General features: G+C 44.9%; 3 protein-coding genes across 8 annotated transcripts in view; all 3 read right to left on the bottom strand.

The window, feature by feature from the left end:
• Positions 1 to 6,002: 6,002 nt before the first annotated feature.
• On the bottom strand, positions 6,003 to 19,637 carry LOC149372274 (N-acetylglucosamine-6-phosphate deacetylase). Of its 2 annotated transcripts, none has more exons than XM_089566706.1 (10): positions 18,493 to 19,637; positions 17,710 to 17,957; positions 16,922 to 17,061; positions 14,284 to 14,338; positions 12,635 to 12,844; positions 12,390 to 12,478; positions 10,664 to 10,808; positions 8,549 to 8,678; positions 8,208 to 8,254; positions 6,003 to 6,516 (listed from the first exon to the last, which is right to left on the bottom strand). In XM_089566706.1, exons 2-10 carry the CDS (start codon positions 17,936 to 17,938, stop codon positions 6,287 to 6,289), a joined length of 1,275 nt encoding a protein of 424 aa, XP_089422832.1. In that variant the 5' UTR covers positions 17,939 to 17,957; positions 18,493 to 19,637; the 3' UTR covers positions 6,003 to 6,286. The 2 variants fall into 2 exon arrangements, with proteins under 2 accessions (XP_089422832.1, XP_089422833.1); XM_089566707.1 differs by lacking the exon at positions 18,493 to 19,637 and adding an exon at positions 18,370 to 18,478.
• A 2,197-nt stretch (positions 19,638 to 21,834) lies between these two features.
• On the bottom strand, positions 21,835 to 24,689 carry LOC149372273 (COMM domain-containing protein 5-like). Of its 2 annotated transcripts, XM_089566704.1 has the most exons (7): positions 24,499 to 24,681; positions 24,057 to 24,217; positions 23,968 to 23,996; positions 23,834 to 23,884; positions 23,651 to 23,746; positions 23,513 to 23,588; positions 21,835 to 22,927 (listed from the first exon to the last, which is right to left on the bottom strand). In XM_089566704.1, the coding sequence occupies exons 1-7, from the start codon at positions 24,626 to 24,628 to the stop codon at positions 22,817 to 22,819; spliced, it is 654 nt and encodes a 217-aa protein (XP_089422830.1). In that variant the 5' UTR covers positions 24,629 to 24,681; the 3' UTR covers positions 21,835 to 22,816. The 2 variants fall into 2 exon arrangements, with proteins under 2 accessions (XP_089422830.1, XP_089422831.1); XM_089566705.1 differs by lacking the exon at positions 23,834 to 23,884 and having other exon boundaries at positions 24,499 to 24,689.
• Positions 24,690 to 26,871: 2,182 nt separating this feature from the next.
• The window catches only part of hiw (MYC binding protein highwire), a 131,513-nt gene continuing 131,240 nt past the window's right edge, over positions 26,872 to 27,144 (bottom strand). For all 4 annotated transcript variants that reach the window (XM_089566700.1, XM_089566701.1, XM_089566702.1 and 1 more), the window contains one exon: positions 26,872 to 27,090. In XM_089566700.1, the coding sequence (XP_089422826.1) occupies positions 26,975 to 27,090 (116 nt within the window). In that variant the 3' untranslated portion in view covers positions 26,872 to 26,974. The remainder of the gene's footprint in view (positions 27,091 to 27,144) is intronic.

Raw genomic sequence — 27,144 nt, 5'->3', positions numbered from 1 at the left:
CACGACATGTCCCGCGCGAGCCACGTCAGAAAGTCATTACCACTCACCGAAATACCCCGCGCCACGCTTCTTGGGCAGGCTCGCGGGCATTGCTCCGCAGCCGTCGGCGACAGAGTGCCGTACCGCGATCCCGGAGTATAATGACGCGTAATGACCACCACGCGGCAACCACACTGTGCACGGAGCCGGATTATCAGCGGCCTTCGCCGCGGGATCGTTGGTGTCACGCTCGCTGCAGTTGGGCTGAACGAGTGTGGTGGTACACGGAGCTTCCCCGCGAGACCCGCTCGAGCTCATGCTACAGCGACAAAAGCGGGGTAGCATGAGCACGCTTTCCGGAAAGCGAAAAGCAATAAGGCGCCGGTAATGACACAAACTTTCTTCACGTATACCGGGCTCAGGGCCTACTTGCGGTGACGTCCTTTCACTTCTCTCAGTGCGTTCTTTGTTATCCCTGTTTAATTGAATCTTTTCTGGCTGGCCTGCAGAACAACTGCGAATCACTTTACAAAGTTCCGCGTTCAGTAATTACCATGGCAAAATGTTGCCTCTGCGTTATAACAAGCGAGAATTTCAAGCAACCGGTAAACTTAGTAAGGAATCGCTGCTTTCGGGGGCGAAGGGACCAGAAGCAAGTTTCGGGATGACGGGATCGGCATGGCGTAACTGGGGAAAGTGTGTTCGACGGGTCCAAACGTGCCTTGGCGCGCGCGAGTCGTATCGTGTTTGCGGCCGCGCTTTTATGCGAAGCATACTAAAATAGCCCAACCCAGCTCCTCGAGCGCGGCGGTGTCGTTACCATTGACCTTTCGTGACCTCCATGTCATACCACGTGATGCGTGACGTCATGGGGGCCCAACTCGCGCCGTCGCGCGAGGCGTCGTGACCAAGGATGACCACGTGGTGCGTGACGTCACAGCAGATGAGAAACGGGGGCCCAGCTCGCGCCGTCGCGCGAGGCGTCGCGACCAAGGAGGGCCACGTGATGCGTGACGTAACGACATAGGAGAAACGGGGCCCCAGCTCGCGCCGTCGCGCGAGGCGTCGCGACCAATGTGTTTCCTGCTTCTGCCGCTAGGTGCGCTGTAGTGAACACGTGATGCTGGAGCGGCGGTATACAAGGGGGTGCGCCTGCCTCTGCTAGGCGTACACGGGATAGAGATGCCTCCTGGAGACAGGGCTGCTCGTTGGAATGAGAAGCAAAAGTTGCGGCGTGCTACAGAGACTGATGAAGAGCGTGAAGAACGTCTAGCCAAGCGGCGTGCTCGATATGCAACTCGGCGACAATATGATTCGCATCTGACTAGGCTTAACCTCAGCTAAGCCTCAGCGATTTTTTTTCGGTAGCACGAAGCCGGTGCGCTCCCGGAACGTAGTAGGAAGAATCATTTCGGCAACAGACGCGCTACTAAGTGCAGCAGTAAGTGGAAGAATTTCCGAGTTCTATGGCGAAATGAACCAAGAGCTGAGGAGGGATGAGTTTCCACCCCTATGGTTATTCTTCTTGCATTCCGAAACCCGTCTCATCATCGCCTCCGTTGTCCATAGGCCCCAGAGGATAAGAAACGGGAAAATTTACAGCGGCACTAATTACATTATATGTTGGCAATGCGATAGCATTACAAGCTGTTGACGCCTTTACGTAATCCAAGTTTTGTCCCATCATTTCATGGTTCTGTTCGCGTACCCCTACACGTTAGTCTGCACACAACCAAACATGTCTTCGGGTCATCTAGCTAGTGATTAGATCTTTCCCCAAAGGTGACCAGAGGTGGCAACACGGATGCAATGAAGATACACCGAAACGTGTATTTGCCACTTCCGGTTTGGTAACGTACATTCCGGTCGTGAGAATTGTGTGACCGGCGACGCATTTTTTTTTTTTTTTTACCAACGAAGCTTCTATGTTATCACTTTTTGTACATTCACCGAAACAGGCAAAATTCCAGGAATTCCCCCGCATAGCGGTCCCGTGGCTATGCTTATAGCGGTACGTTTTGTAAATGAATTGCGTGGTTTAACGCTCCGGAGCGATGCACGGGCTACGAGGGATGCCGCAGTGGAGGGCTCCGGATTAATTTAGAAGTCGTACGTTCCGACATCCGACCGAATGTACTCACTAAAAACGAATACACCTATATGGGAGTAAAAAGGGCGTAAGCTGTCCTCTACCGTACCCTTTCGAAAGGGTGTGCGCTAGACGACTTTACTCCCTTTTTACTCCCTTTTGTTTAACTAGTGTGCCAGGGCAATTGCATCTAAAGCACGACCTCCTCTATATAGAGGGGGTCGTGATCTAAAGTTAGTTCCGCTGGCATACTGGTGAATCCAGGCTCCAACCTGGTGGTGCAGCGCAAGCACATCTCGCTGCCCGATGAGTGCCAGCCACACGGCCGGAGGACATGCCCGGGGCCGGCGCAAACCACCGCGCAGTGGTTCGATGAATCACCCTCCTGGCGGACGCCTCACTGCAGCGGCGGAACGGCTGATGCAATAATCGTCGGTCAACCACCCAGGGTATAGAAGTGAGCCCGGAGATCGGATAGTGAACAGAGAGAGACGCACGGACCGAGTCTTCGCTGTTCGTCATCGAGCGAGCCCAATCTAGAGAAGCCTTTATATGTCGTCGACCACCGTGCCGAACCTTTACTCTATGTTGTAAGTATATATTATAACCTTTTCGTTAGCTCCGTCGTCGACTTTCTTCGTCTGGCCTGCGTGGAAGCCGCGCCGACTGGCAGAAACCTCGGCCGCACTACCGTGACGACCACAACGTCCCAACAGTGGCGACAACGATGGGATGTCCGGCTGTAATTGTAAGCGCCCATATCGGGCCAATCTTTCCCCAACCATAATACTGGCCTCCATGCAGCTTGCCAAGAACTTGAGAGGTGAGGACTAGAAGAAAATGCTTCAATGAGCACCGGACCCAGCGTTAAGATAGAGATTTTGAAAAGTTCCTCTCTACGCATGCTCCTCTGAACTGGAACACCGCGATGACAGTTGAACCGCCGCGGGTAAGGCTACTATAGATAATAGATACAGTTTAGCCTCTAACATATTTTCTCGAAGGTGGCGGTCACCATGGAAAGAAAAAACAGTGACATCCAATTCCGCTATGTGTTGGCAATCTGATAACAATCGAAGCTGATGCATTTGCCGAAAGAGAATGTGGTGCCTGCGAGACTCAAGTTGCTCTTCCCGTTGATCACCTGCCAAGGTTTCTTTTTTTTTTTTTCGTTCGAGAAGTGAGCCATGAGCCACGGTTGGCAGTTGTAGGCACTGATCTCCACTAGAAGGCTGGGTGACGCTTCGGGCGTCCGATCGAAAGTGAAGCCACCGGAAGTAGACGGCCTCGACCCAGAAGCCAAGAAATCAGCCTTTGGCAGTGCATGAAATCCATGGAAGAAGGGAAGAACATAGGAGAGGCGGTTACCTCGCACTTTTTGAGGTCGGCTCCCCTCTACTTGGCCGCGCCTTCTCGACGCGCTTGCGCATGCGCAGCAGGCATTGCAGCAGACGACGCCGCTGCGTCCAGTGTTACTATTGGCTTCGCCGTCGGCCAAAGACTCCCAGCAGTCCTTCCGAAAGCGCGCGACTTCCGGCACACTTTTTGGCGTACAGCTCGGATAGCGAGGACCTCTCCCGAGTTTTCCTTCCTCCATGGCTAGCTTTTACAGTGTTGCACTTGACGTATGAAACAGTATAGGTGGTTGGACGCCACATTCCCACTTTCCGAAGCGGGCGCTAGTGAAGCCACCAGAAGTTGGATGGCATGTCCCAGATGCCCGGTGTCTGCTGTGTATTTCAAAGCAACAAGTTGTGCCTTAAGCCCTTTTGTTCCAAGTTTTTTGCATGGTTCTAGTGTAATGTCTGCTGTTATATCAAAGGAATAAGCAAACTGAATGCAAGAAATGTAAGCATTGTTTGGAGAACCTTGTAATTTCAAAGAAACCGAAGAGATCTGGTTTGCAGGTCTCACCCTGCCGCAACAAAGGGGTACGTGCATAAAACTCTACATTCTTAGCTGGTTCCTGTGTTGCGAGTGTAAAGGAGCAGTAGAGGAATGACGATAAGGCTAGGTCATCTTCAAGTCGAATTTTCATGTAGCAAAGAATAGGCAAACAATGGCGCGGAAGTCCTCGCGGGTATGTAAACCAAGCTGACTCAACACTCTGCATCACGGGCACCCTGTTACCCCCACATACTCAGACATACTTGACCATTACAGGGCCAGCGGGAACACTACCCATCCCCACACAAAAGGCTAACCTAAGAAGAGGCAGTCAACAAGTGCAGACTACAAACCAGTACCTATACATATCTACACAAACTGCACAATATTTTCTCTACATATATGTAGACGAATGTCCGTGGTGTCAGGGTAAACCGACGCTAGAGCATGTCGCATCATCATCATCATCATCAGCCTGACTACACCCACTGCAGGGCAAAGGCCTCTCCCATGTCTCTCCAATTAACCCTGTCCTTTGTCAGTTGCCGCCACTGTATCCCTGCAAACTTCTTAATCTCATCTGCCCACCTAACTTTCTGCCGTCCCCTGCTACGTTTGCTTTCTCTTGGAATCCACTCCGTTACCCTTAAGGACCAGCGGTTATCTTGCCTTCGCATTACATGCCCTGCCCAAGCCCATTTCTTCCTCTTGATTTCAACTAAGATGTCATTAACCCGCGTTTGTTCCCTCACCCACTCCGCCCTCTTCCGATCTCTTAACGTTACACCTCACATGTCGCATGGACCTACCCTAAGGCAGACTTAGACCCAAGCATAGACAATCCATGTGTGACGCAGTGGGAGCACTTGCTGGCCAGTGAGGACGAGGAAGTGCAACATTTTCTCGTAAGCCAAGCCACGATGGCAGCAGTCAAGTGCGGCATCCTGGCCCAAGGATCGGCCATGGTGCCCAGTGACCCGTAAGGGTCCCGAACACCTCAAATAAGAGGCAAATAAAGCTTTTTTCATCCATCCATCCATCCATTAAAAGCAGGATTTTTCTGGACGATGCCGAACGGTACATCGCCGCTGGCTTTTTGCTCCGGTGAGGCTTCTTGCTGTCGCATAAAACGAAATCACTGAGACTTCTCAACTAGATTTCTAGTTGAAGTCCAGCATTTGTGGTGTCTACTCTCCCTCTGTCCGTGTGTATTATGTGGGCTTGAAAGATGCTCGTGATTGGCTCACGAACAGCCGCATGGTGTTGTGAAGTCACCGTGAGTCCTTCAATTGATTTTGTGGCATCACAGAGTTTTCAATAAGACACCCGCACTAACGACATTGCAATGCCCAGATACGCAACAACCTTTCATCGCGACAGAATTAATACCCCATGACGGAAAAACTGTCCAAAGCCAGCGACCGTTTGAAGCCTAGCAGCCGGAGCGGTGGCCGATCCGGCAACCTAGGTGGGCTACCTAGGCCACGTGACCTTGTGGCGTCATCACAACCTGCCCACCAACATCGGTGACAGGCTGATAGAATACCATCGTGAGGGCTTACTGCACAGATTATTTTCTTTGTTCAATACCTAATAAAGGATAGACTGGGTTTAACTTAACGCCGAAGTTTCTGGCAGCTTTCCGTGAGAGCTGTAATCCAGTACTCTCCACTGAGACTGCTACAGCATTTGCCCATGAGCTAGGCTGGATCCGAGGTTTCATCGCCGTAGATTTAAAAGTACAATGGGGCCATGCATCGACCAGCAAGATTTGTACTAATGACAAAAACCTCCATTGAGTCGAGTGTGCTTCCTGCGCTTAGATGCTCGGTTGTGCCCACTGTGTCGAAAGAGGAAGCTAAGCACTGCGGCAATATTCTAGTCAACAAGGGTTTCAGACATCGGTGGTACTGTTCTGGGTGCCTCATCAGAGCTTCTGCTCTTTGAAAGAAAAAGATGGAAGATTGCTTCTCCGTAAAAAACGGCCACCAGCCAGCCTCAACATGGCATGAAACCAGTGATTTTTGGCTTCAATCAATTCTGTAACTTTGATATCAACAGCTGTTTATTGGCGTTTTTCAGTTAAAATTGGAAAGCACTCGGCCTAATGGCAACACAGCCAGGATTCAATTGCTGAAGCAAGCAACCTACTTACATCATGCAATCAGAGCCCAACAAACTGCTCCAAGAGGATATCTGAATACAAGCTTAAGCTCTTTTTGTTCGAGGAATTGCACTTAAAACATCTGTTATGAACTGATAAATTTATCAAATATATGTATGTATATATTTACATGCATATCAATAAGGCCTCTAAATTTATAAAATTCTTCAGCTTCTTGACAGTACATTAGGCTTTGCATAGATAACTCCAAGTGCACTGTCAGGCTTCATCCAGACACATTCTCCGGCAATCCATGTGGAGAGAACATGGAGATCATTGTCCAGTATCACGAAGTCTGCGTCCGCACCAAAATCAAGAGTTCCTTTGCGGCTCTGGATGCCAAGCACCTCAGCGGCATGCAATGACGCTGATTCCAGAGCCTCAACCGTACTGCAACCTGCGCACACCACATAAAACACAACTCGCTGTTGACCAGTTATCAACAATGGCACGCGAGTGTAATTGGTTTATGAATTGCTCGACGATGATGTCATCTGTGAAATTAACAGTGCTCTTGCAATGAAACATAACCAGCCACATGGAACTGTTTTTTGCAAGAGTACAAGCAAAACACTCAAGCCAGAACAGGGCACAGATATAGTTTTTGTCAGACCTAATAAAGGTATCCATAAAGTGCCTTCCCACTTGCCCTGCGGGAACAAGGCCAATGCACCGCTTGAAGAAGTCATTATAATTGATCAATTACTGATACCGTTAAACCTCACATGAGGACAGTTACAAAGGAGGGGAAGGGCAACTTATACGCACCAGTAAAGTGAGATACTAGTCAAATTGCACTGCCTCACATGGCAAAGACACATGGCCAACTGATCTAAGTTAGCTGCCCAAAACAAAATATGAACTGCACCAAAAGGTGATACTTGTAGTAAACTCCCTGTAAAACGAACTTGATGGACAAGAAAATTTGTCTTATCAAAATTATCTCAACAGATGTGTCTCCAAAAAAGAGATGTGAGCATGCTATGCATGTCCAAATATGTGTTACATGAAAACAATGAATTAAGTGACCTTGCAGTGAAAGAATAATTGAAAATGGAACATATATGGCACTATGAAGTGAGCTGAAGAGTGAGAGCATAAAACAAGCTGACATTATTTTACTTTAAAATGGCAGTGGTTCACTGTTGTTTTTTCACTGTCTTTTTTTTGTTCTCTCTCTTCCACAGCAACTGCATTTTTTTTCTTCCCGAGAGGATTTTTGAGGCCTTGAGTGCTCTGAAGGTACCCAGCTGGGTAGCCATGCCTCTCTTATCTCACTCCTTCAACAGCACAGCCGTTATCAACTCTGCTATCAATAGGTGCACCATGTGCTTTTCCATCTGCCGCAAGCAACGCCCAGGCAGCACGGATATCTGGCCATCTCCCCGCTGCAATAATACACATTGCAGTGCCGTGTTGAAAATTCAGCTCTAACTGTTTAAGCCCGAAGTAAACGAGCCGGTGCAATCTCCGCCTGCGCGCCTTTTTTTGTCCGCTGTTATCAACACATGGCACTTGAGGCATGCACAGTACCGAGATCTGGCATCTCTGTGCCGCTCGCAGGCAGGAGCAAAGGTGCCCTGCCTTTTCCGCATTGGCAAGAAAGCGTTTCCCTGCTAGACAGCTTCCCCGCACAGTTGCGTGAAGTTGCACAGAAGCTGTCTTGTATGGATGCACTTAACTGTGTGGAAGCATTTTACATATTTTTCCTTTGCTCGACACTGCTATGCAGAAGCCCCATGAGTGCCATTGCACAGGGTTGCTGGGGTTCGCAATCACTGAAAAAGCTATTCTTAACCAATGCACGTACCAAACAATTCATCTTCAGCAATCTTTTTTTTAATCATGAATCCAATGGGGCACCAACCAAATGGAGAATTCATCTTAACGGGTGTCTACTCTAATTCAGTCGGTGAAACTGTTGCAATTGTATGCACGTATTCAGCCACCAGTCACCGTATGCCACTCTGTCTTAAAGACAGTAAGTAAGGCAGCCAGGATTTAGTAGTCAGAAGGAACAGTAATTCTCAACAGAGAGAACTAATGGGCAATTTCAATGCACTTTAAAGCAAGCTAGAACGAGCTTACCTGTTGATTTCTGCAAGAATCGGACACAGAAATCCATTGTTGCAATGCTGCAAATAGAAGAAACAAATGTAATAAATAACAAGCAGAACACACAACATTTATGAAATAATATAAATCACACTGGTTTTTAATTCCACTACATTATGCTGCCCAATTACAGCAACAAGACCTTGAAACAGCAAGTTATATCAAGATGCTCAACAGCATAGCACCACACTTATAGCACTTTCATAGCGACCGCCATACAGGCAATATATGGCGCAATCATGGTGTTAATCATTGCAAGCCACACAGGTTGCATACCCTCCCTTCAGAAACATCATGAAACTCAATTGGGTTACCTGCCACAGAGGGTGGTTGTGCCAGCGATCACAGCCCGTTTGCCCAAGACCTCAACTTTGTTGTCCCCTATGAAGTGAACACCAGCTTCCAGACCCATGGCTGACATTGCATCAGTGACCAGTGTCAAGCCTGCAGGCAAAGAGGGGGGTGGTTGGCATATGACCAAGCTGTAATGCAGTCTTGCAGCAAACTAGATTTTACTGTGACTTAAATGAAACAGCTAGGAAGAAAAGAAACTTGCCATGGCAGCACATGGCCTGTCATCAAGCACAACCATAGCAACAGAGACTACATGGTGAAGAGAGATCTTTGTATCTGAAACCTAGTGCAAGTGATGAAAGCCAAGCTTAGTTTAGCAATCTTATCCGAGTCAGCAAACCACAGGAGAGTACTTAGTCACAGGGTTGCTAGGCTATCAGCCTCTTTTCTGGTCATGTCCTTTCGAACTTTTCTCATTTAGACTGGCAACTAGGTCAAGCAATCTATTTTTTACACAACCCTCACCTCAAATCAGTTTACACGAGGAGTTTATTTAAATTATGGCAACCCTGCCTCGTGTGCTACTTCAAGCACAATATATAAACTGAACACTAATTATGTAAAAGTTTGCTCTGCTACATCAATAATATTCTCAAAACATACTGGTGCACAGAACATTTACAGGGTACCAGTATATATAAATGGGGAGATCGCAAAAATTTGTGAGGCAAGAACTGTTTCCTTATAATCAAAGCTTGCAGCAATACTAGTGTGATAATGGTGAAATTATCTTAAAACACAAGTGTTTACGACCCTACAGAAAAACACAGTTGAAGGCACAGCGTACATGATGTACTGGATGGTTTTACATCCACATGACGCCCACAGAAGTACACTGTAGTTTTCAATGACTGCATGTCACCAATAGCTCTATTTGCATCTAGCTCTCTTAAGCTAATTGCTACATATTAAACAAACTTCACTGCTCCATATATTATTGCGAATGCATCCATACACAGTTTCTTTTTTCTGTGTTCAGCACCATTATGCTAATTCTGTGCTGCAGATTAAAGGGACACTGAGGAGAGCTCTATTAATATTTTTTTTATAGCAAAATCCGATAGTTCGGCATTTCATGGCTTTGTTGCCACTTGGCCGGCAGCGAAAGATGCATTTATTTCTAAGAAATTTGGATTCGAAGTTGAAAAAGTTTTTCCCGCCGCTCTGATTCAAACTTGGGATTCTCCTATGACGACACAGGACAAAGTGACGTGAAACATGACGTGCGCATGACGTAACGCAGACTCCGTGATTTCTGGCGGCCAGCAGTGCGGCCCAGCAGCAGCCGAAAAGAAAGCTACCGCCGGCTGCACGTTGAAGGCATCTATCGGCTATTGCGGCCGTCGCTTCGTTTACGTTTGCACCGGCGTTTTGCCAGCGTTACAATGGATCCCGTTCTCGAAGTCGTCAACGAAGTTCTCGCAAATAGACACCTTTAGCATACCGTGTACCTTGTTACCGTTAGCGGAATACCGGGAGCCCGCATACCGCTCTGAGCAGGCGCTGATTGGTCTCGGCGCTGCAGGAGCGCGCACAGCTATTGGGTACGTGGCGCCATCTGGCGACGTCAATGAGATTTGCGCATGCATTTGCTGCGCCTCAGTGATCTGTGGCTTCTCGTGTCCTAGTGTTGCTAGAACTATTGGTTCTAGCAACACTGTTTTGTCCTATGACGACATGAAGCTTGTACTTGCGAGTTTGGCCTGTGGCGGCGATACCTGTATTTTGGTTCTTGCTCTTTTCTACGTTACAAGAGCTTTGTTGTCAGTATGAATGGCGTTTTTGTAATCAGGAGCTGGTATTCTGTCGATGCAAGTCAACTTCAATTTCTCCTCAGTGTCCCTTTAATAACTATATAATGAAAACAGTCTGGTTACTTCGAGCTGTTTGTTTAAACAGCTAGCAACAATATGAAGTTCACTTGTAATTTGCATTAGAGCTTATTTATTAAAGACCAGTTTAAAATGGTCAGTACTCCTTAAGTCAAGCTCGGAAGATGAACATTTCTGCTGCCTAAGTAGCAAAAACAAGCTACCCGACTCTTCCATTATAAAGCGAGCAGTTATGGCCCATACCTCTAGAGTTAGCCTTATATGCGATGCGCAGTGCAGCAGGATGCGTGTGGATGCCATCGGCTATGATTCCGTAGAATACATTCTTCTCATCTGGGAGCTTCTTGGACGTTAGCAGCCCTACTAGTCCAGGGTCCCTGTGGTGAAACTAGAGAACAATGGTATGAACCTTTCATGAGAGCTAAAACAATTGTTCAACCTGTTCTTGTCATTATTAGCACTACAGCTTAAGGCAATGTCCTACATAAAGAGTACCTTTTAAACGCATCAAAGAAAGACATGTTTTGCCTTTGCTACATATATTTTTCATGAACACAATTGACTTTGTGAAGAGGAATTTCAATAACATAACCAGAGCCTATTGTGGCTAAGTAGGCCCAATATCACTTCCTAAGCCTCTGGATCTGAACTTAATTTTTCATGCCACAGATAGCAACAGTGTACATAGTAATAACCTTGAGGCTTCACTGCACTAATCTGCTTCAGGAAGGGGGTTTTGGTAAAACCTATGAGCAGAATTATAAGTTTCTTCTCTATTATCATACATCTTGGACATTTTTTTTTGTTACTGCAGCAACCTGCTTGAGAATTACTCAAAGTGTCTTGGTGGTTCAAACATGGTAACAACCAACAAAACACAACACACCAAATGAAACACAATATGAGGCTGACTAACAACTGATCCTTCATTTGGGCTTACAGACACATACATATGCAAAAATGCGAGGAGGGAGAGGAGAATGGTAGTCAAGAATGCTTTGCGGTCGCGAGTTAACAGTAGTCGACGTCACACAGTAAAAAAATTGAAAGTAACGAAGGCAATTAAAAGGACAAAAATCCAGTTGGTGTAAAGAGCCAAACTGGAAGAAACATTACACCACCCAGATTTTAGTTGTTTTTATTTTCTTTGTTACTTTGATTTTTTTTTACTGTGACGTTGACTACTTCTGTTAACTGGTAACAGCATAGCACCCCATGCCCCATTCGTCCTCTCAATATCTCGCATTTTTCCTTATACACTCGTATGTGCCCGTATGCATAAATAAAGAATTAGATATTAGCCTCGTGTCGTGTCTCATCTTTATCAGTTGTCTCTTGTTGGCTGTTGCTACCTTTGCACTATGAACAAACTAGTTCAGACACTGATGTTTCTGCTCAGTGGTTACAGTGCTCGGCTGCTGAGCCCCAAGATGCAGGATCATATCTCAGCCCCTAGAGGCCACGTTTCAACAGAGGCTAAAAACAAAAAAAAAACCATCCGTGTTCTGTGCGGTGTCCAGAATCCCACATGAAGCTTTGGGACGTTAAACTCCGTATACCATTCTACTATTTCACGATGTTGTCTTCCTATTTCATAAACCATTCTAATATTTTACGATATCGTCTTCCTTTTTGATAACTGCCCCCTTTCTTATCCGGTTGGCTTGATGCCCAGACAGTAAAGAAAATCATCACACAACTTGTCAAATGTAAGAAGCCATGTTTTAAGTCTTGCATGTCTTTTCGGTACTATAATAATGTTCATATGGCCAGAGAACCCAATGCACAAATAAAGAAGCCTAGCTCTGAAAGAAATTATTGAAAAAAAAAAAAGGCAGTTTCTTCAATATAGAGTCTTGAGCACCGTTATCACTGATACAGTGTCATTTTTTGCAGACTCCTATGCATGGTCTTGTACTAGGCTAGACAACGCTTATTGTAAACATTAAGAAAGTGGTACAAAGCTTACAGGCAACATTGCATTGAAGAGATGGGTGATGAATGATGCTCCATCATGCATAGCTTTCTCACCTTGCACCAGATTGGCCTCGGAGTGCCCTGGAAACGAAAAGAGAGACCAACTGAGCGGTTTTCAGAAATATATGCATCTTTGCAAATGAATAAACTAATAAACTCTGGCTCTTTTAGAAACGCTCACATGAAGGTATTAAGTATTAGCGAAGCTACAATAAGTTAGCAGACTGATGATCCCACCAATAGAAACCGTAACCCCTTTTTCAACAATCGCCTGGATCACTTTGCCATCGGGATCTAGTTCAGGTGCCAGTGTGACAATGGCAGCGTTGTCCAAGCTTCCGTACACATCCATCAGGGTTTCAAAGCCGCCATCCAGGCTTTGGATAAGCTGGGCCTTGTGAGCACCCTTCTTGTGCTTGCTGATGAAAGGGCCTTCCAGATGGACACCTGAAAGAAGAAAAATTAACCAAGAGAATGTGAGGAAACCAAGTGCTACAAACCTGCAAAAGCTACAAGAACAACCAGCCCTGCTTTGCTAATGACAGTGCCGAGCTCAGACCTATAGCAGCATGCAGTCAGGTATGAAGTAGCACAAAGAAGCACGAAGTGCTTCAATCTTTTCTTCATAGAACAAACAGCAAGGAGGCATGCAATGCACAATGCATTTTGTGCCAGATCACAAAACCTGGTTGGACTTGGTGATAAAAAAAAGGTGCAACCTATCCCCGTGGCTAGACTCTATAAAGTGCAGCCATTCTAAAGTGCCTCTAGCTCACCATGTTCAGTGTGAGTTGGTGAGTACAGGGTCAAATGGTAACTCAGCCTTATTCTCTAGCTCTATATTCATACTAGGAGCAATGATTAGCAGAAAAAGGCTCCCATAATTTTCAATCTTCAGCAAGGTGTACACATGACAGTGAGAGCTTTAGCGCCCCCATGTTGGCCGTTCTTGCTAATTTTGACCAGCGTACTTCTGCTGTCATGTGTGGGAAGCATCAGCCCATAGCCTCTGCACAGGTATTGCCAAGCTGCTTCTCAACAGCCTTGTGTGTTTCTGTGCAGACATCCTGCATACACTAATTTCTTTATGGCTATGACAGGTTTAGAATAGAGACACCTATCGAACCTCCCAGAAGCAACACAATCAGACTGGCCAATAGGCACACGCCACATGCGATCGCCTAGTGTGACACAGTGATGCATCATTTTGCACCAATAGCGAGTTACCGTCAGTCAGTTACAGACTGACAGAAAAACAAACTGGCTCATGATAGAGAACTTATGCAAGGCGCAACCTGTAAACCAATGTGCCGCACAAAAAAAACTATATAGTAACAGCTACCTTGTGTTGTATTCGAGGTACCGCAAACATTGCTGACAGCAACTATAATCCCAATTCAGAAGTATTTAACACAAGTTCATACTATTTGTTCAACTTGTTGCCAACAGTACTGCAGAAATAAATGAAGAATTGTGCTCCCACACCTGCAAATTTTTGGCGACTACTATTAAAGGGACACCACAATTTAAAGTCACAGGCAAAAGTCTGGGGATGTAAGTTATTGGAAGAAAACATATTTCTGCGCTTGCATTCATTCCAGCGGATGGGACATACATGTCCAGACTTTTCAATGAACTAATTTGCCTCACCACAGATAAATCAATTTTCTTCTGCGAACCTGCACCTCGTAAACTTATGCCCATGACTGTACAGTGATTAACACACATAGTAGGAAACCACTTCGTTATCGTGTTTAATACCACATTCATTACTTTCATTGCTCAACTCTTTTGGCCACGTCTTGTACCAGACTAATAATGTCTTGAACAACATGTACATGAGAATAGAATGGAACAACAAGGCATGGCAAAAAAGTAAAACTTACCAAGAATCCCTGCTCCTTCAGCACTGCCATTATGCTTCTTAACAGCTGTGAGAGCCTGGAAGTTGTTTTGAGGTTAGAGCTGCCACAATCTTGAACACTGCACGATGTCATAAGAAATGCCTGTTACCAGCAACAGATGCTAAATTTGGCAACTCAAGCAAAGGCATGCAATAACAACCAGGAAAGGTAGGCTGGTCCCGAGACTTGTACATCAAGATAATTTGTGAGTGATTTCTGGTGCCTTTCAAGCATGCATTTCCAATGGTTAGCCCATGACACTACACTTGGAAGCACCTGTAAGAATGTGGAATTCATGCAGCGTATATATAAAGAAGCATGAATATCCTGTAGACTGTAGGCTAAAGACATTGCAGTTGGCTCTCGTTAATTCGAACTACCGGTTCATTCAAATTGATGCTTTGATGCTGTCAACATCAAGTGTGTCGAAACGGCTTCCCTAAACTCAAACTCTGGATAATTTCCAAGAAATTTCCAGGTACCTTCTAAGCCGACTGTAAGTGAAGAAATATGTCTGAAATGGGCAGCATTGCACCTTAAGGTGGGGTGAGACTTACCGTTCTGTCAAAAAATTCAATTTTGAGATTTTGCGATAAACTGATAGAAAATTTCTCTATCTTTCAGAAAATATGTTACACTTGGGTAATCGCAATTTCAACAATATTTTTTTGGTCTTTTTTCGCCGCCACATCAACTGGAAAAGTGGGCGCATCTCGACATGGTCTCTTTGTTTCTGATACTTGCAAAAATTTATTGCTCAGAAGTTCTTCATCAGAAACAGAAGTTTTGATTTTGATTTGGAACTTGGCCTTGTTTGTGGTACATTTTTCAACCACTAGGGCTCCACCCATAACTCTTTTGTCAACGGAAGTTTTGACCAATAAAACGATTTTCAGAGCCTTTATTGGTGTTTTTCTCAAATCATATTTGGAGATCATTGTACCCTTTTCTCGGAAACTATAAAGCATAAGAAAACAAAATTTTTCTCAGATGTTAATCAATGCCATTTACATAACTGGTACCAGAATCAATAGCCTATATTCATTTGTATTTTTCTGACTAAAAAAATTATTCATGGGTTTCAATTTTATTGCATCAACAAAGAGAAAGATTTGCTGGGGGTTTAGCATTGCTAAGCACATACCACAAAGCGCAATTGAGGGGTCCACTGACCCAGGGTGCCAGTCACGCACCTTTCCTTTCCTCAACATAAATCGTCTAAACCTTCCCCTGGTCTTAAGAAAAGGAAAGGCGCATAAACGCCTCAATTTGTAACTGGACCCGACTGCCTGTGATTGAGGTGTCTGCTAACCCAGTGAGCCAGTTACACTTGCGACTCCAGTCTTCACATACAAACACTGCTGAAACTAGGGGAGTGTGGCTAGAAGTGCCTTCACAAAAAGGTACAGTAAATCTAGTTTTAATGCATGAACATTACTTGGCTCATTGTGTGAAAACCCCACCCTCATCAGAAACCACTGGCCAGAATACAGCAAGCAAATGACCTCATCACCCTTACTGGAGCAACAGACCAAGGGCGTCCCCACCACCACCTACCTCAAGGCGAATCACAATTGAGATGTCTACTGACCCAGGGAGCCAGTTATGAGCCTTCACTCCTTCTGCTAGTTTTTAGAAAAGGAAAGGTGCATAACTGCCTCAAATTGTTGGTGAAGACACCTCCTACTCACAGCTTAACTGAGGTGTCCACTAACACAGTGAGCCAGTTAAACAGTAGGATAGCCTACAGTGAAGAATAATTGGGGTAATAGGGGCCAGAGCAGACTCGGTAGAAATATAGCCTTGCAGGGTAAGGTGAGCGTTGGTTGCAACTGAGTAATGTCATGTAAAAACTGCAAGTAGTGTTGAGTGAAGGTGTGTTTACAGAGCCACGTCTCAATGCTCGTAGGTGGACTGACTACGGAGACTGCTAGAGCCTGGTTGCGGAGACCGTGGACAAGCTGATGAGCCAGATCATCTCTGGCAATCCCTGCATGGCCAGGATCCACCTTTGAACAACTGAAGCCAGGCATAGTGTGAGGGGAGCATCACCGAGGCATTCTCTCCAGTCAAGAGAGACAGCACAGTTTTGCCTCAAAACACAAGGATGCTTTAGAGTCTGTGTATGTAGTGTAGTTCAATGTGCACTGCTCGTGCACTGTGCATTGTGCTTCGCTTCATGGGCCAGGTCTAGATCTTATGCTCCCAAAAGACAACTACACTGTTTGCAAACAATCACCACCGTTCCCGGGCAGTGGGCACAAGCTAGCACATAGTATAAATAGTTCACCTCCATAGCCAGCACCAGTCTCCTGTCCTGCCTATCACAGCAGTCATGTTACAGTATCAACAACAAATAAAAGCCTCCTAGCATCACAACAAGCACATGAAAAAAATTTCACAAACATTTCAAAAAATGGCAGACAGTAATTCTTCTTTGTGTAAAGTACAAAATAAGCTAGCAGGTGTATGCAAAACAGTACACTCAGGCTTGTCATAAAGTATGTTTTCTTGACCTGTGAAATTTGCAAGGGAACATTAAATTAGGTTACACTGAGTTCATCAGGTAGGCCCAGCCAATTTTGTAAATCAGACAGCAGTGAATTAGAGTTTCACTTACCTTGCGGTAAACGTCAGAGGTAGAAGTCACTATCGTAGGGCATATAGATGTCACTCCGAATGGTAGAACACCCTTGGCAACCTTGTCAACTGCTTCTCCGATTGTGTCCACATTATGAGAAAAGTCTACTCCCAGGCCTCCTAAAACCATAATTAGAAAATTATCTGGTATCAAACATATTTCATGCACACTGTTTTAAAAAAAGCAGAAATGATGCTGGGATGTGGTAGGCCCAGTCACAATGATAAGATACATCCCTATTTTGTATGAGGATTTAATTAGCTATGTGGAGAAGTGCGCAGCTTGAGCAAGTTTTGAAGATACACATTACGAAGAGAGTAGAATTTTGAACGATCTTTCTGGCAGGAAGGTTTGCAAACCCTTCCTGTAGTGTAGTTTGATGTGGAAGAAGACCAGGAGGCATGCTTGTCGATGATGACAGCAGAGCATATGTTTGCATCTTACCCTGTGTAAGACTGGAAGAAGCAGAAATGAATTTACAAAAAGAACAAACTTTCCGCTACTTCATTTATCGGCCTAACTGGTTAGAGCCTAAGTAGAACAGTTTTACATGCTAAGCATGGAGCCTCGTCCTCTGTAGTTACCGCGCTATGCTTCGTGTGCAACGATGAACCAAAACGCCCAAACATATTCCCTCCTGATACACTATGCAGACTGGCCGATACTTCAAAATTACACCCCTGATCTTGAGTGCAACATACCGTATTGAGATAAAATTTCTTCAAAGTGAAGTGAACACTCCTTCAGAAAAACAAACGTGCACTTACCATTAATTTGAAGATCAATGTAGCCCGGGGCAATGATGGCTCCATTGCAGTCTAGCTGGATGTCAGCAGTAGTTCGCTCATCAAAAAATAAGGGTTCAGGATTCACAATGACTTTGTCTCTAACCCAAAGGTCTTCCACAATCAACTCATGGTCACGTAATATGGTGCAGTTTTTGAACTGAACCAAACATGAGCTCGGCCACTTATGCTGCGCAGAAAAGGTACCCATGTCTTCACTCGCCCCTTGTCTAGAGGAACAAAAAGAAAAATGGTACAAAAAGCGAATCGCACTCGCTAGAAGACAACAAATACTAACTTATTTTCAACATCTTCGAACACCACATAGAGGCGATCAGGTAACAGTGTTGTCCAGCTCCGAACTAGACCGCGGCTGTGAAAATGGATCACTTAAAGCACTTCCCCAAGCAAGTTTAATGGCATGAAGACAAGGTCATGGATACGCACTTGCAGCCACGGAACTTCCTTCAAATACGTTCAACGCTGTCCCATCAACAAATAAAAGACAAGTTTCCTAGAGCTCCAATGAACAGGTTAACGCCATGGGCGCTTAGTAAATAACAGAAACAATACACAGCCTTGTTCGATAACGATGAATACAACCGCTCAATGAGCTAGCAGATTTCGACAAAAGCTCCGAACCTGGTTTCAAAACAAATCTCGCCAAATCATAAGCTTAAGATTCGATCTTAGAAAATTACGTGCAAGAGACAAGCTGGTTCCTAAACGGCAGGAACAAACGGGAAGAAAAAAGAAAAACTTTACCATTCACTGGTCGCCTCGGCAAGTCGGCATTCAATGGTATCGCCGAGCCACAATCAACGTATCGCGATGATTGGTTGTCAGTGCTGATAACTTCGAGAGGGACCCGCTCTTCAGTTGACGTTGAGGTGGAAAGGCATGGAGCACGAGGTCGGCCGAGGGCGAAAGGTATATGCGGAATTAAAACTGCAAAATATGTATTCGAAGGTGAGTTGACGCGTTGTAAAAGCGATACAAAGCCACTTCGCAAGCCACAAACGAAAGCTGGCAAAGCAAGCAGCAGGCACGTGCGGTCTGTGATGACCACTATTTTGACGGGGAATACGGCGTGCAAATAGGAAGGATTGATGCAAGCGGGAGAGATGGGAGCATTTGAACCATTTTCCTTCCTCCATGATTTGAACCATGAAAAACGTCGTGCACAAGGCGTTCGGAAGCGCGTACGACATCGTAGCCTTCAAATTTTACAAGACACAAATTTGCAGAAATATTCTACATACAAGTTCAACTCAAGCGGAGCAGTGACGCTTGAGTTGACAGCGAAGAGTAAGAAGGCGACGTGCGTAAACCCTTCTCCATGAGTTAGAGGCGCTGATTAGACACATTGCACAAAAGAGCTGTTACCAACTATGGCTGGCTCACTGTGCTAGAGGCTTTCCCTGCAATCACGTGCCAAAATAAATTAGTTTTGAGGAAAGTAACGCAATATCTGTCTCACGAATTCTCGGTGGGCTCCTCAAACGTGCCGCGAGGGAAGATTAAGGTGATGGATGGAAAAACTTTATTCAGCAAGAGAATTCGAGGCTCGCAGGCCTCCTGGGTCTCCGCACGACCCCATTCACGGTCTAAACGTTCATGTGGAGTTGGTCCATGACGTATGCGGCCCGGCTGACGGCGATTTTCTGCCTGGCCAGGCTGCCTCTTTAAATCTGGGAGGACTGGAAGGTTACGGGGAGTGAAAGGAGCAAGAGGTGCCGTAGCGTAGGGCTCCGGAATAATTTCGACTACCTTGGTGTCTTTACGAGCACTGAAGTCGTACAGAACACGGGCGCCTTTTGCGAAACGCGGGCGAGAAGCTTGCCAAGCCTAGCTGTCAGATTCCCATAGGCGAGTTGCAGAAATCTGGAAACCAGCTCTTCAGCACAAGTGAACTCCTCCACCATGGCCGCCGCAACGGTTTTGGGGGAAGGTGCAGCGCTGGAGAGTTCCGCAGTCTGAGAAATGCCGGGAGTCTCCTTCATACTCCTGCATTGTGCTGCCGTCGCGATTATGAAATTAAGCACTCTCTCCCAAGGTATTGATTCCTGAAGGGGGATGAAACGCAGCCGTTCCTAGCTTTCTGTAGCTCTACAGCCAAGGCTAGGCAGGAAAGGGAAGGAGACAGACCTTCGTCCCTGTGCCGCGGGGAGAGGATAACTGTGCAGGGCATAAGGTATAGTGAGTTCACAATAGTATAAGGCTTACAACGGAAGTATCTAGCGCTGCGCCCAACTTCCCCCCAAGAAGGGCCACGCTGCCATAGTGGAATGCTTTTTTCTTTGCAGGGAAGCTGACTTCTACATTTCTACAACCCACCTATAAAGCCAAAGGGTACTAATTTGGCAGGCAACTGGATACGGAGAATGTTTGACGCATAGAGCTTTGACATCTCGGCCTATTGCTGTGGCGCAGCTGGCACCAGTAGTACAGGACTCTAGGTTAACTTCAAATCTCTGTGCAGGCATTTTTTTTCTTGTTCATTTTGCTTCCACCAAAACGCAGCCATTGCAGCTGGAATCGATCCTGCAAACTCATGCTCAGCAGCCGAATGCCACTCCCATATAGTCATCACGGCGAGTCTTCTGAATTGGCCAGAATTTTTCCTGTTGATAAAAATTCGACATTTGATTCTTTTGCACATTATTGTCACAGATCTCACTTTACATCAACAGAATTTCTATGGTTCGCCTACTAATTGCCATGGTGGTTCAGTGTGGGTTTGGCGTTCGGCCGCTGATCCTAAGGACACGGGTTCGATCCCGGCTGCGGCAGCCGTAATTCGATGGAGGTGACATACAAAAGCGCCTATGTGCTGTTCGATGTCAGCGCACGTTAAAGAACCCCAGTTGGTCTAAATCAATCCAGCCTCCACTACAGTGTCTCTCATAGCCCATGTCTCTCTTCAGCTTCGGGACATTAAACCCCACAATTTACAATTTATGCTACTGATGCAGCATATCCTCCTCTGACATATTGCCTTAGTCTGTTCGCATCTGTTGAGTTTTAAATTTTTATATTTCTGCTTATTGTACCAGAACTCCCACACTTTCACCCCTCTCCCTCCATTTGAATCATATTATATACTGAGTCTCTCTCTCGATGCCCCACACTACACTGGTTGACTATCAATTATTTCTAATAAAGACATTTCTTTACTCAAGTTTTCAAGTACCTGGGAGCTTTATCAAGCCTTTCCCTTATTCTAATGCCGCCGCGGTGGCTCAGCGGTTATGGTGCTCGGCTGCTGTCCCAAAAGACGCGGGTTCGATCCCGGCCGCGACGGCTAGAATTTCTTTGGAGGAGAAATTCTAGAGGCCCGTGTACTGTGCGATGTCAGTGCACGTTAAAGAACCCCAGGTGGTCGAAATTTCCGGAGCCCTCCACTACGGCGTCTCTCATAGCCTTAGTCGCTTTGGGACGTTAAAACCCCATAAACCAAACCAAACCAAACCAACCCTTATTCTAATGTCTCTAGAGTACAAGGAGCACCACAGGTTTCGACCTGCATAATTCTGGTTGTGCCCAGTGTCTTTGAAATGTTTGACAAGCACTGCATACACTACCAGCAAAGTCTGAAGATGGTCTCCTTGCCTTTTAAATTGTGACACAAGTACATGATTTCTGTGCTCATGGCAAGCCAGATATCAACTGGCTTGTCATGAGCACAGAAATCATGTACTCTGATATCTGCATGGCTATAAAGCATGTTTGTGAGTGAATTAAGTGCATACAAACGCCACAATTATTTTGCATTGCATTGCATGCTGTATCGCACAGAATCAGAGTGAACAATTCAATAACCTAAATCCTATTTAAAGTACTGCCTAAGAGACATACATAAAATATAATGAAATTCACTTTCACTGGGACTTTGTGGTTAAAAGTTTTATTGCTTAGTCAAGAGGAGATTTACGGGCCACTCATGGTGGGAGCTATCCTATATATGCAAAGCATTCCTTGAAGTTTGTTTCAAATGTGGGGCACAATGCACGTTTCCAAAAGAAAATTTCTTGTCTAGTGGAGGCAGCTGTCTCCCCCCAGCCACCAAATCTGCCTGTGTCAGTGTCTAACAGCAGCAGTTGCAGGTACTCTCATAAAAAGCTTTATTATGCATATTACATACACAATTAAGCACCGGCTCGTTATTGCACTTAGCATTTACAGAATCTCGCATCTACTTGATGCACCAAGATCAAAATGATCTAAATCACACAGATACTACACCAGAGAATCCTAGTGCAGAGTCTCAATGCAAGGTGGTAAGTGTGCTTAAGCTTAACAAAGTTCACAAATAGAAAACACTATTAATAACGCTTATTTTTAGAACACTTAGTCACTTGTGCCGCGAGCTTGTCGTCCACAAATTTCTACCACAGTGCTAAGCTGAAGGCATTCTTTTTAAAAAAGCACGACCAAACATGCACAACAACAGTACAAGCTAATAATACAGTCTGCAATACAGCATCAAACGTTAGGCATGTTGTATAAAGACCATTACAAATTAGCACTCTGAAATTTATCGACAGCAAGTAACACAGACATTTGGTATAGACTGAACTAGCTACAGGTTTTTATGGGTGCTCACAGCAGCACACATGCTGATGTGATCACGTGTACATAAGGAAGTTCTTTATGAAAAAATGTGCAAGCATTTTAAAGTCTGACACTCGGTAGACACTACTCGTGCCATAAGCACCATGGCCAGGTGACAGCCACAAATGTCTATTTGACTCAGTAGTGATTAATGCAAAAGCAATTGAAAACTCATGGACTTCGCATTGTTAGCAACAATGGAAAAGCCACGGAGCACGTAGTCATGGCAGTGGTGTGGTCAGGCAGCCAGCCCAAAGCTGTTTTCATAAAGAAAATGCTAAAACACTGCTGCCTAATGAGCTGGAGCTTTCTTGGAGTTTTCTCGTCTACAAAAAATCACAGCCTTTTCCATTTTTTGCTTATTTGCTCTCCTGTGCAGGAAGCAAATTCTTTTCAACCTAAAAAAAAAAAAATGGCCACTTATTAGCCAGTTCTTGATACACAACATTACTGAATGCTGCCTACAAGACGGCTGTTACTGCATTGAGTGCAATGGCATTTTGTCAACTTTTTTTTCAAGCTCTTCCATCTCCTTCAACGCTGTGGCAACAGCATGGCGCAACTTGTGGAACTCTGCTCTCTGCACCTGCACAAACATTCACACATGATGGAAAGCACCAGTGCAGCACACCTTCACAAGCAACATGACAAGTGCATTACTTCTGCTACATAGGAAAAGCAACTACAAAGAGAACTATGTTTAGCAAGATTACATGCACCTGAATCACCTGGAAGCGATGTGGAATACAGCTTATCCAGAACTTTAATTTATTAAACAATGTTGACAAAGTGCACCCAGAAACAAATACCATACTTTAGGGCTTCATGTGCAGGGCTAGTGATGACCTGGCATCACAACATCAATTTGCAAGCATTTCACTTTCTTTTTTTTTAAAATAATTTTCTGCACATCACTGGGGTTTTCTTAGCAGATTATTAGTGAAAAGACAATAGTACCGATGGAATTTCGTTTTTGGTACACCATGGTTTATATGCATGCACAAAGCTTGATAAACATATCACAGTATGACAAAAGCGTCAACTCTGTCTCCTTAGCACTCAGCACTTTTAAAGCACACAGTATAGCATACTACACACAGCAGCTGGCATCAAGCAGCATGGACTAGTGATATCCGGCCACACATTCAAAAGCATTCTGACAAACACTCACTTCAAATGCATGGACTTCACCATCAGATGTCGCCATCTCCATTTGTATGGTTGGCTCGAGAACTCTGCTCAAGGCACTGAAAATGGCAAAGCAGTATGCTAAAGTTTCTGAGGACAGTGATCTCCACACAGAACGCACTTTGTAGAAATAGTAACGTCGACTCTCCACTTCAGACTCTCCAGTGTTGGGTATTTTGGACCCTGCTCAAGGCTGTTGTGATCAATATTACTCCTCCTGAAAAATAAAAACGGAAGAGGGTTAATGGAAAAAGGGGTAAAGCAGATATGGCCTTTGGTAGGTTCCGAATGATATGTGCCACACCTGGATCCGAAGACAACACTCACAAGGTCCCCTGCAAACTCAGGCGGGATGCTGAAAACAAAACAAGGATGACACAATAGCCCAGTTTCAGAAGTGCTACAGATATTAAAAACATACTCTTATGAGCAACTCACCGCAACGCATCAAGGTCTTCCCGAAAAACCTGGCAAAACCAGAAGGAAATGTTGTAGGACGCTAGCGACAAAATCATAGCTCGACATACCTCTTGTTTTAATACCGTGGGAGGCAGTTTCAGTGCAGCTCGAAGCAGTATGTGCAGTGCGGCATAAACTTCATCTAGTGAGTCTGGATCGGCCGAGCGGGACCGCAGTTCATCATAAACACTAGGGCTGACTTCTCGCCCTTCGAAGTCCGCGACGGCAACTGAAATAAGGCGCAAACATTTGCTTTAAAGATAATCAACAAGCAATGTGCTTTTTCGTCAAATAATGCGCACTTACGCCAACAATGACCAATCGAAGAAAATGTCACACCTACAGTAAACGATTCTGAGCTATAAGGACACAGTATTTATACAAATTACATCACGCTACCGCACTCAATCATCTCGTCGGACTATGACCGGCCCGACACTAACCACTGACACGCCTCTTTGGAAGCACGCGATTATGCTATGACCGCGTTCCTTAATCGCTACTTCTTACCTTTTAGCAGGCTGCGGAAAAGCTGTTTTTCCATACTTGGTAACAGTTTTCTCAGGCATTTCACTTCTTTGGGAATCGTAGGCCCCAAAAACAGCGCCCTTTCAGTGATGGTACCAGCTCCCGCCGCCATTTTTAAACACTCCACACAATACGACTCATGTTGGCTTCCCAACTGTTCAGGCTTGGATTGCAACGATTTTGTTTGTAGCTCTTTTTTCCTTTTTTTCCCCATGCTTGCCAAACCAAACCACTCAAAGCCGTACTACCCTTGAATATGTTAATTTACTCAGCTCCTTCCCATGAGTTAGCATTGGTGTCTCTTCAAACAACACATTTTTCACCTACCTTCTTTGAGTTTGCTGCTATGTTTACCATTCTCATTGCCAGCAGTTGTGTAGTGGGGAGTAAAATTAGGGTCATTAGGAACCTCCTACTGCTTGCACTCAGATCAGATTTCTGACAAACGCTTCGAACATTATTATTGTAAAGCACAGTGGGGTTGAGCCAGTTGGCTTTGTAACCAGTAGTAAAACATTTTGTTTGAGGAACCTAAACAAAAGCATTCAAGGACTAAAGTGGCTGATTGACTGAACTCTGTTCATGAGCATGATTTGCAGCCTGAGCGGACTATGCACAAACTTTCTTTAATGCTGTCGATCAGTCCTAGCTTGTGCGAACATCTTATGAAGCTGCCCGTTTCAATTTAAGTTTTATTATGCAACAGATACACCACTTAACAGTGCAAAATAAGAAAAATGTAGAATTTAATATGCAAATAAAACATGAAATATATCAATAAATAACAAAACAAACTCAGCCTTGCCCTCCCCTCTAAAAAAACGATTCTGGAGTCCCTGTGGGTTATATGTTAGGATTCGCTTCAATGCAGTAGGTATTCCACATTGGAAACTTATGCTGGAGTACATGCAGCGCAGTGAAAGCCCACAAACGTCTGATAGGCTTATCACCACTTCAAAATCAAACATTTGACAGAGGTCTGTCTGGCTGAGGATAAAGTTTAAAGTACGTAATTAACACCAACCAAGTTCTTTTACGAAACGTTTCAAGACCTGCTCAATTTCTTCCATCAGGGTGCAACTACAGACGAGTTGCAGCTTAGTTTTGCAACACATGCATGGTCACTGAACTTAAAACTATGGGTCACTCCCTTGGAACCCTTCCTTCTTCCTACACCTACGTTTTAAGTTCAGTGACCTGAGGGTGGACCACGCGTTTTTAAAAGCCAGGCTGCAACTTGCCTGCGGTCACTACCTGATGAAGAAACTAAGTATGTTTTGAAACTTCGTGTTTCTTGATAGAACTTTGTTGGTGTCCTGCTCCTGCCTGTACTGTTTAAGCTGCACGCTGTACATCATTGCAATTTTTTCTACTATAAAGAAACGAAGAGTTCTGTTCAATCGCACCTCATGCATCTTGTCTTGAAATGACCCGCAAGTAATAACAGGTACTGAACACAGATTTCCCCCTCCTTATTCCATGTATCTGTAAAATTTTCAAAAAATATAAGCAAGTCTGAAAGGCTCCCAGAGCACCACATTATGAAAAAGAAACTGTCTGAAGCCGCAGCGGTGATCCAATGGTTTGAGCATCAGCACTGTTAGCTGGAATTATGCAGTTCAATCCTCTGAATCCCCCCGGGTTCCCACCAGTTTGCTAATCCATGCAATCTGTCCCATGGCCTGGCGCTCAGCTTCTTTGGCCTGAAATGCTAGGAAAATGGGTACTTGAACCCACCTAGCGAAAATGGAAAATGCCTTGTGCCATAGTTCTTTTTGGCCTTGGTGCTGCCCTTGCATCATTAAAATTCACCATCATCATCATCAAAGAGGCTGTCCGGCTTAGCCACTTCTTGTGTCCGCAACCATTCCTTGCACCATTCATTTCAGCTTTATGAAAGGACAATTCCAAATTGACCAAATGAAAGGACAATTCCAATGAATTTATAGTTCCAAAGGGATAGGTATAGTGCCAACCCAGCCAAGACCATACAAAAGCATGTCAAGCCTTTGATAACAATTTGCATTGTAATAAACAAGATTAGCAACCAGAATTTAACAAATGTATTTAATAACTGCACACTGACAGCAACAGAAAAATTATTCGTATTAATTTGTGAAAACTTTGTCACATTGGTCACAGAACAGTGCACATACCTTAGCCAGTTTTCAAATACAGTATAATGCTATTAAGTCACCGATAAGCTGCATCACATTATTCTTGCTCACTAGCTACAAGAAACTCATGAAAACGCACATGCCCACATGTGCATGTGCACAAACAGAAAATAAAAGAAGAAGCAGAAAAATTACAGTGCTTACTCAAAGGACCAGCCATCACACCAAAGCACAAGGAGGCAATGCATAAACTTGTATATTATTTCCATATATATTACATGACCAGAAAAAAAAAGGAGGGAAGCTTATCCAAGCCATGCCCTCCTTGGATCACATGTGTCCTAGAAAAAGTGTGTGTTTCGACACACGCCACATCCCAGAGCAAATTCTTCGCCTGTCGGCGGGTGCTTGATGTGGAGCGGGCACTCTTCACCTTCTAGCTGCTTGGCCTTGGGTCCTGCACCGGCACCATACAATTCACATTAGTATACACAGACAGCTGAAAGCAACA

Source organism: Amblyomma mixtum, chromosome 1 (genome assembly GCF_055824585.1).
Source record: "Amblyomma mixtum isolate Tamu chromosome 1, ASM5582458v1, whole genome shotgun sequence".
Classification (NCBI taxonomy): Eukaryota; Metazoa; Arthropoda; class Arachnida; order Ixodida; family Ixodidae; genus Amblyomma; species Amblyomma mixtum.
The sequence above is the reverse complement of the archived record's forward strand: the minus strand, read 5'-3'. Positions and strand labels throughout refer to the sequence as shown.

Excerpts from the sequence above, each read along its gene's own strand:
- LOC149372274 (XM_089566706.1), bottom strand. The coding sequence starts at position 17,938 with ATGGGTACCTTTTCTGCGCAGCATAAGTGGCCGAGCTCATGTTTGGTT. Across the intron at positions 8,679-10,663 it reads ATATAAGGCTAACTCTAGAG|GCTTGACACTGGTCACTGAT; the intron begins GTATGGGCCATA and ends CTTTGCCTGCAG. Across the intron at positions 8,255-8,548 it reads ACAACCACCCTCTGTGGCAG|CATTGCAACAATGGATTTCT; the intron begins GTAACCCAATTG and ends TTCTATTTGCAG.
- LOC149372273 (XM_089566704.1), bottom strand. The coding sequence starts at position 24,628 with ATGGCGGCGGGAGCTGGTACCATCACTGAAAGGGCGCTGTTTTTGGGG. Across the intron at positions 24,218-24,498 it reads TTTCCGCAGCCTGCTAAAAG|TTGCCGTCGCGGACTTCGAA; the intron begins GTAAGAAGTAGC and ends GCCTTATTTCAG. Across the intron at positions 23,885-23,967 it reads GAAGACCTTGATGCGTTGCG|CATCCCGCCTGAGTTTGCAG; the intron begins GTGAGTTGCTCA and ends TTTTGTTTTCAG.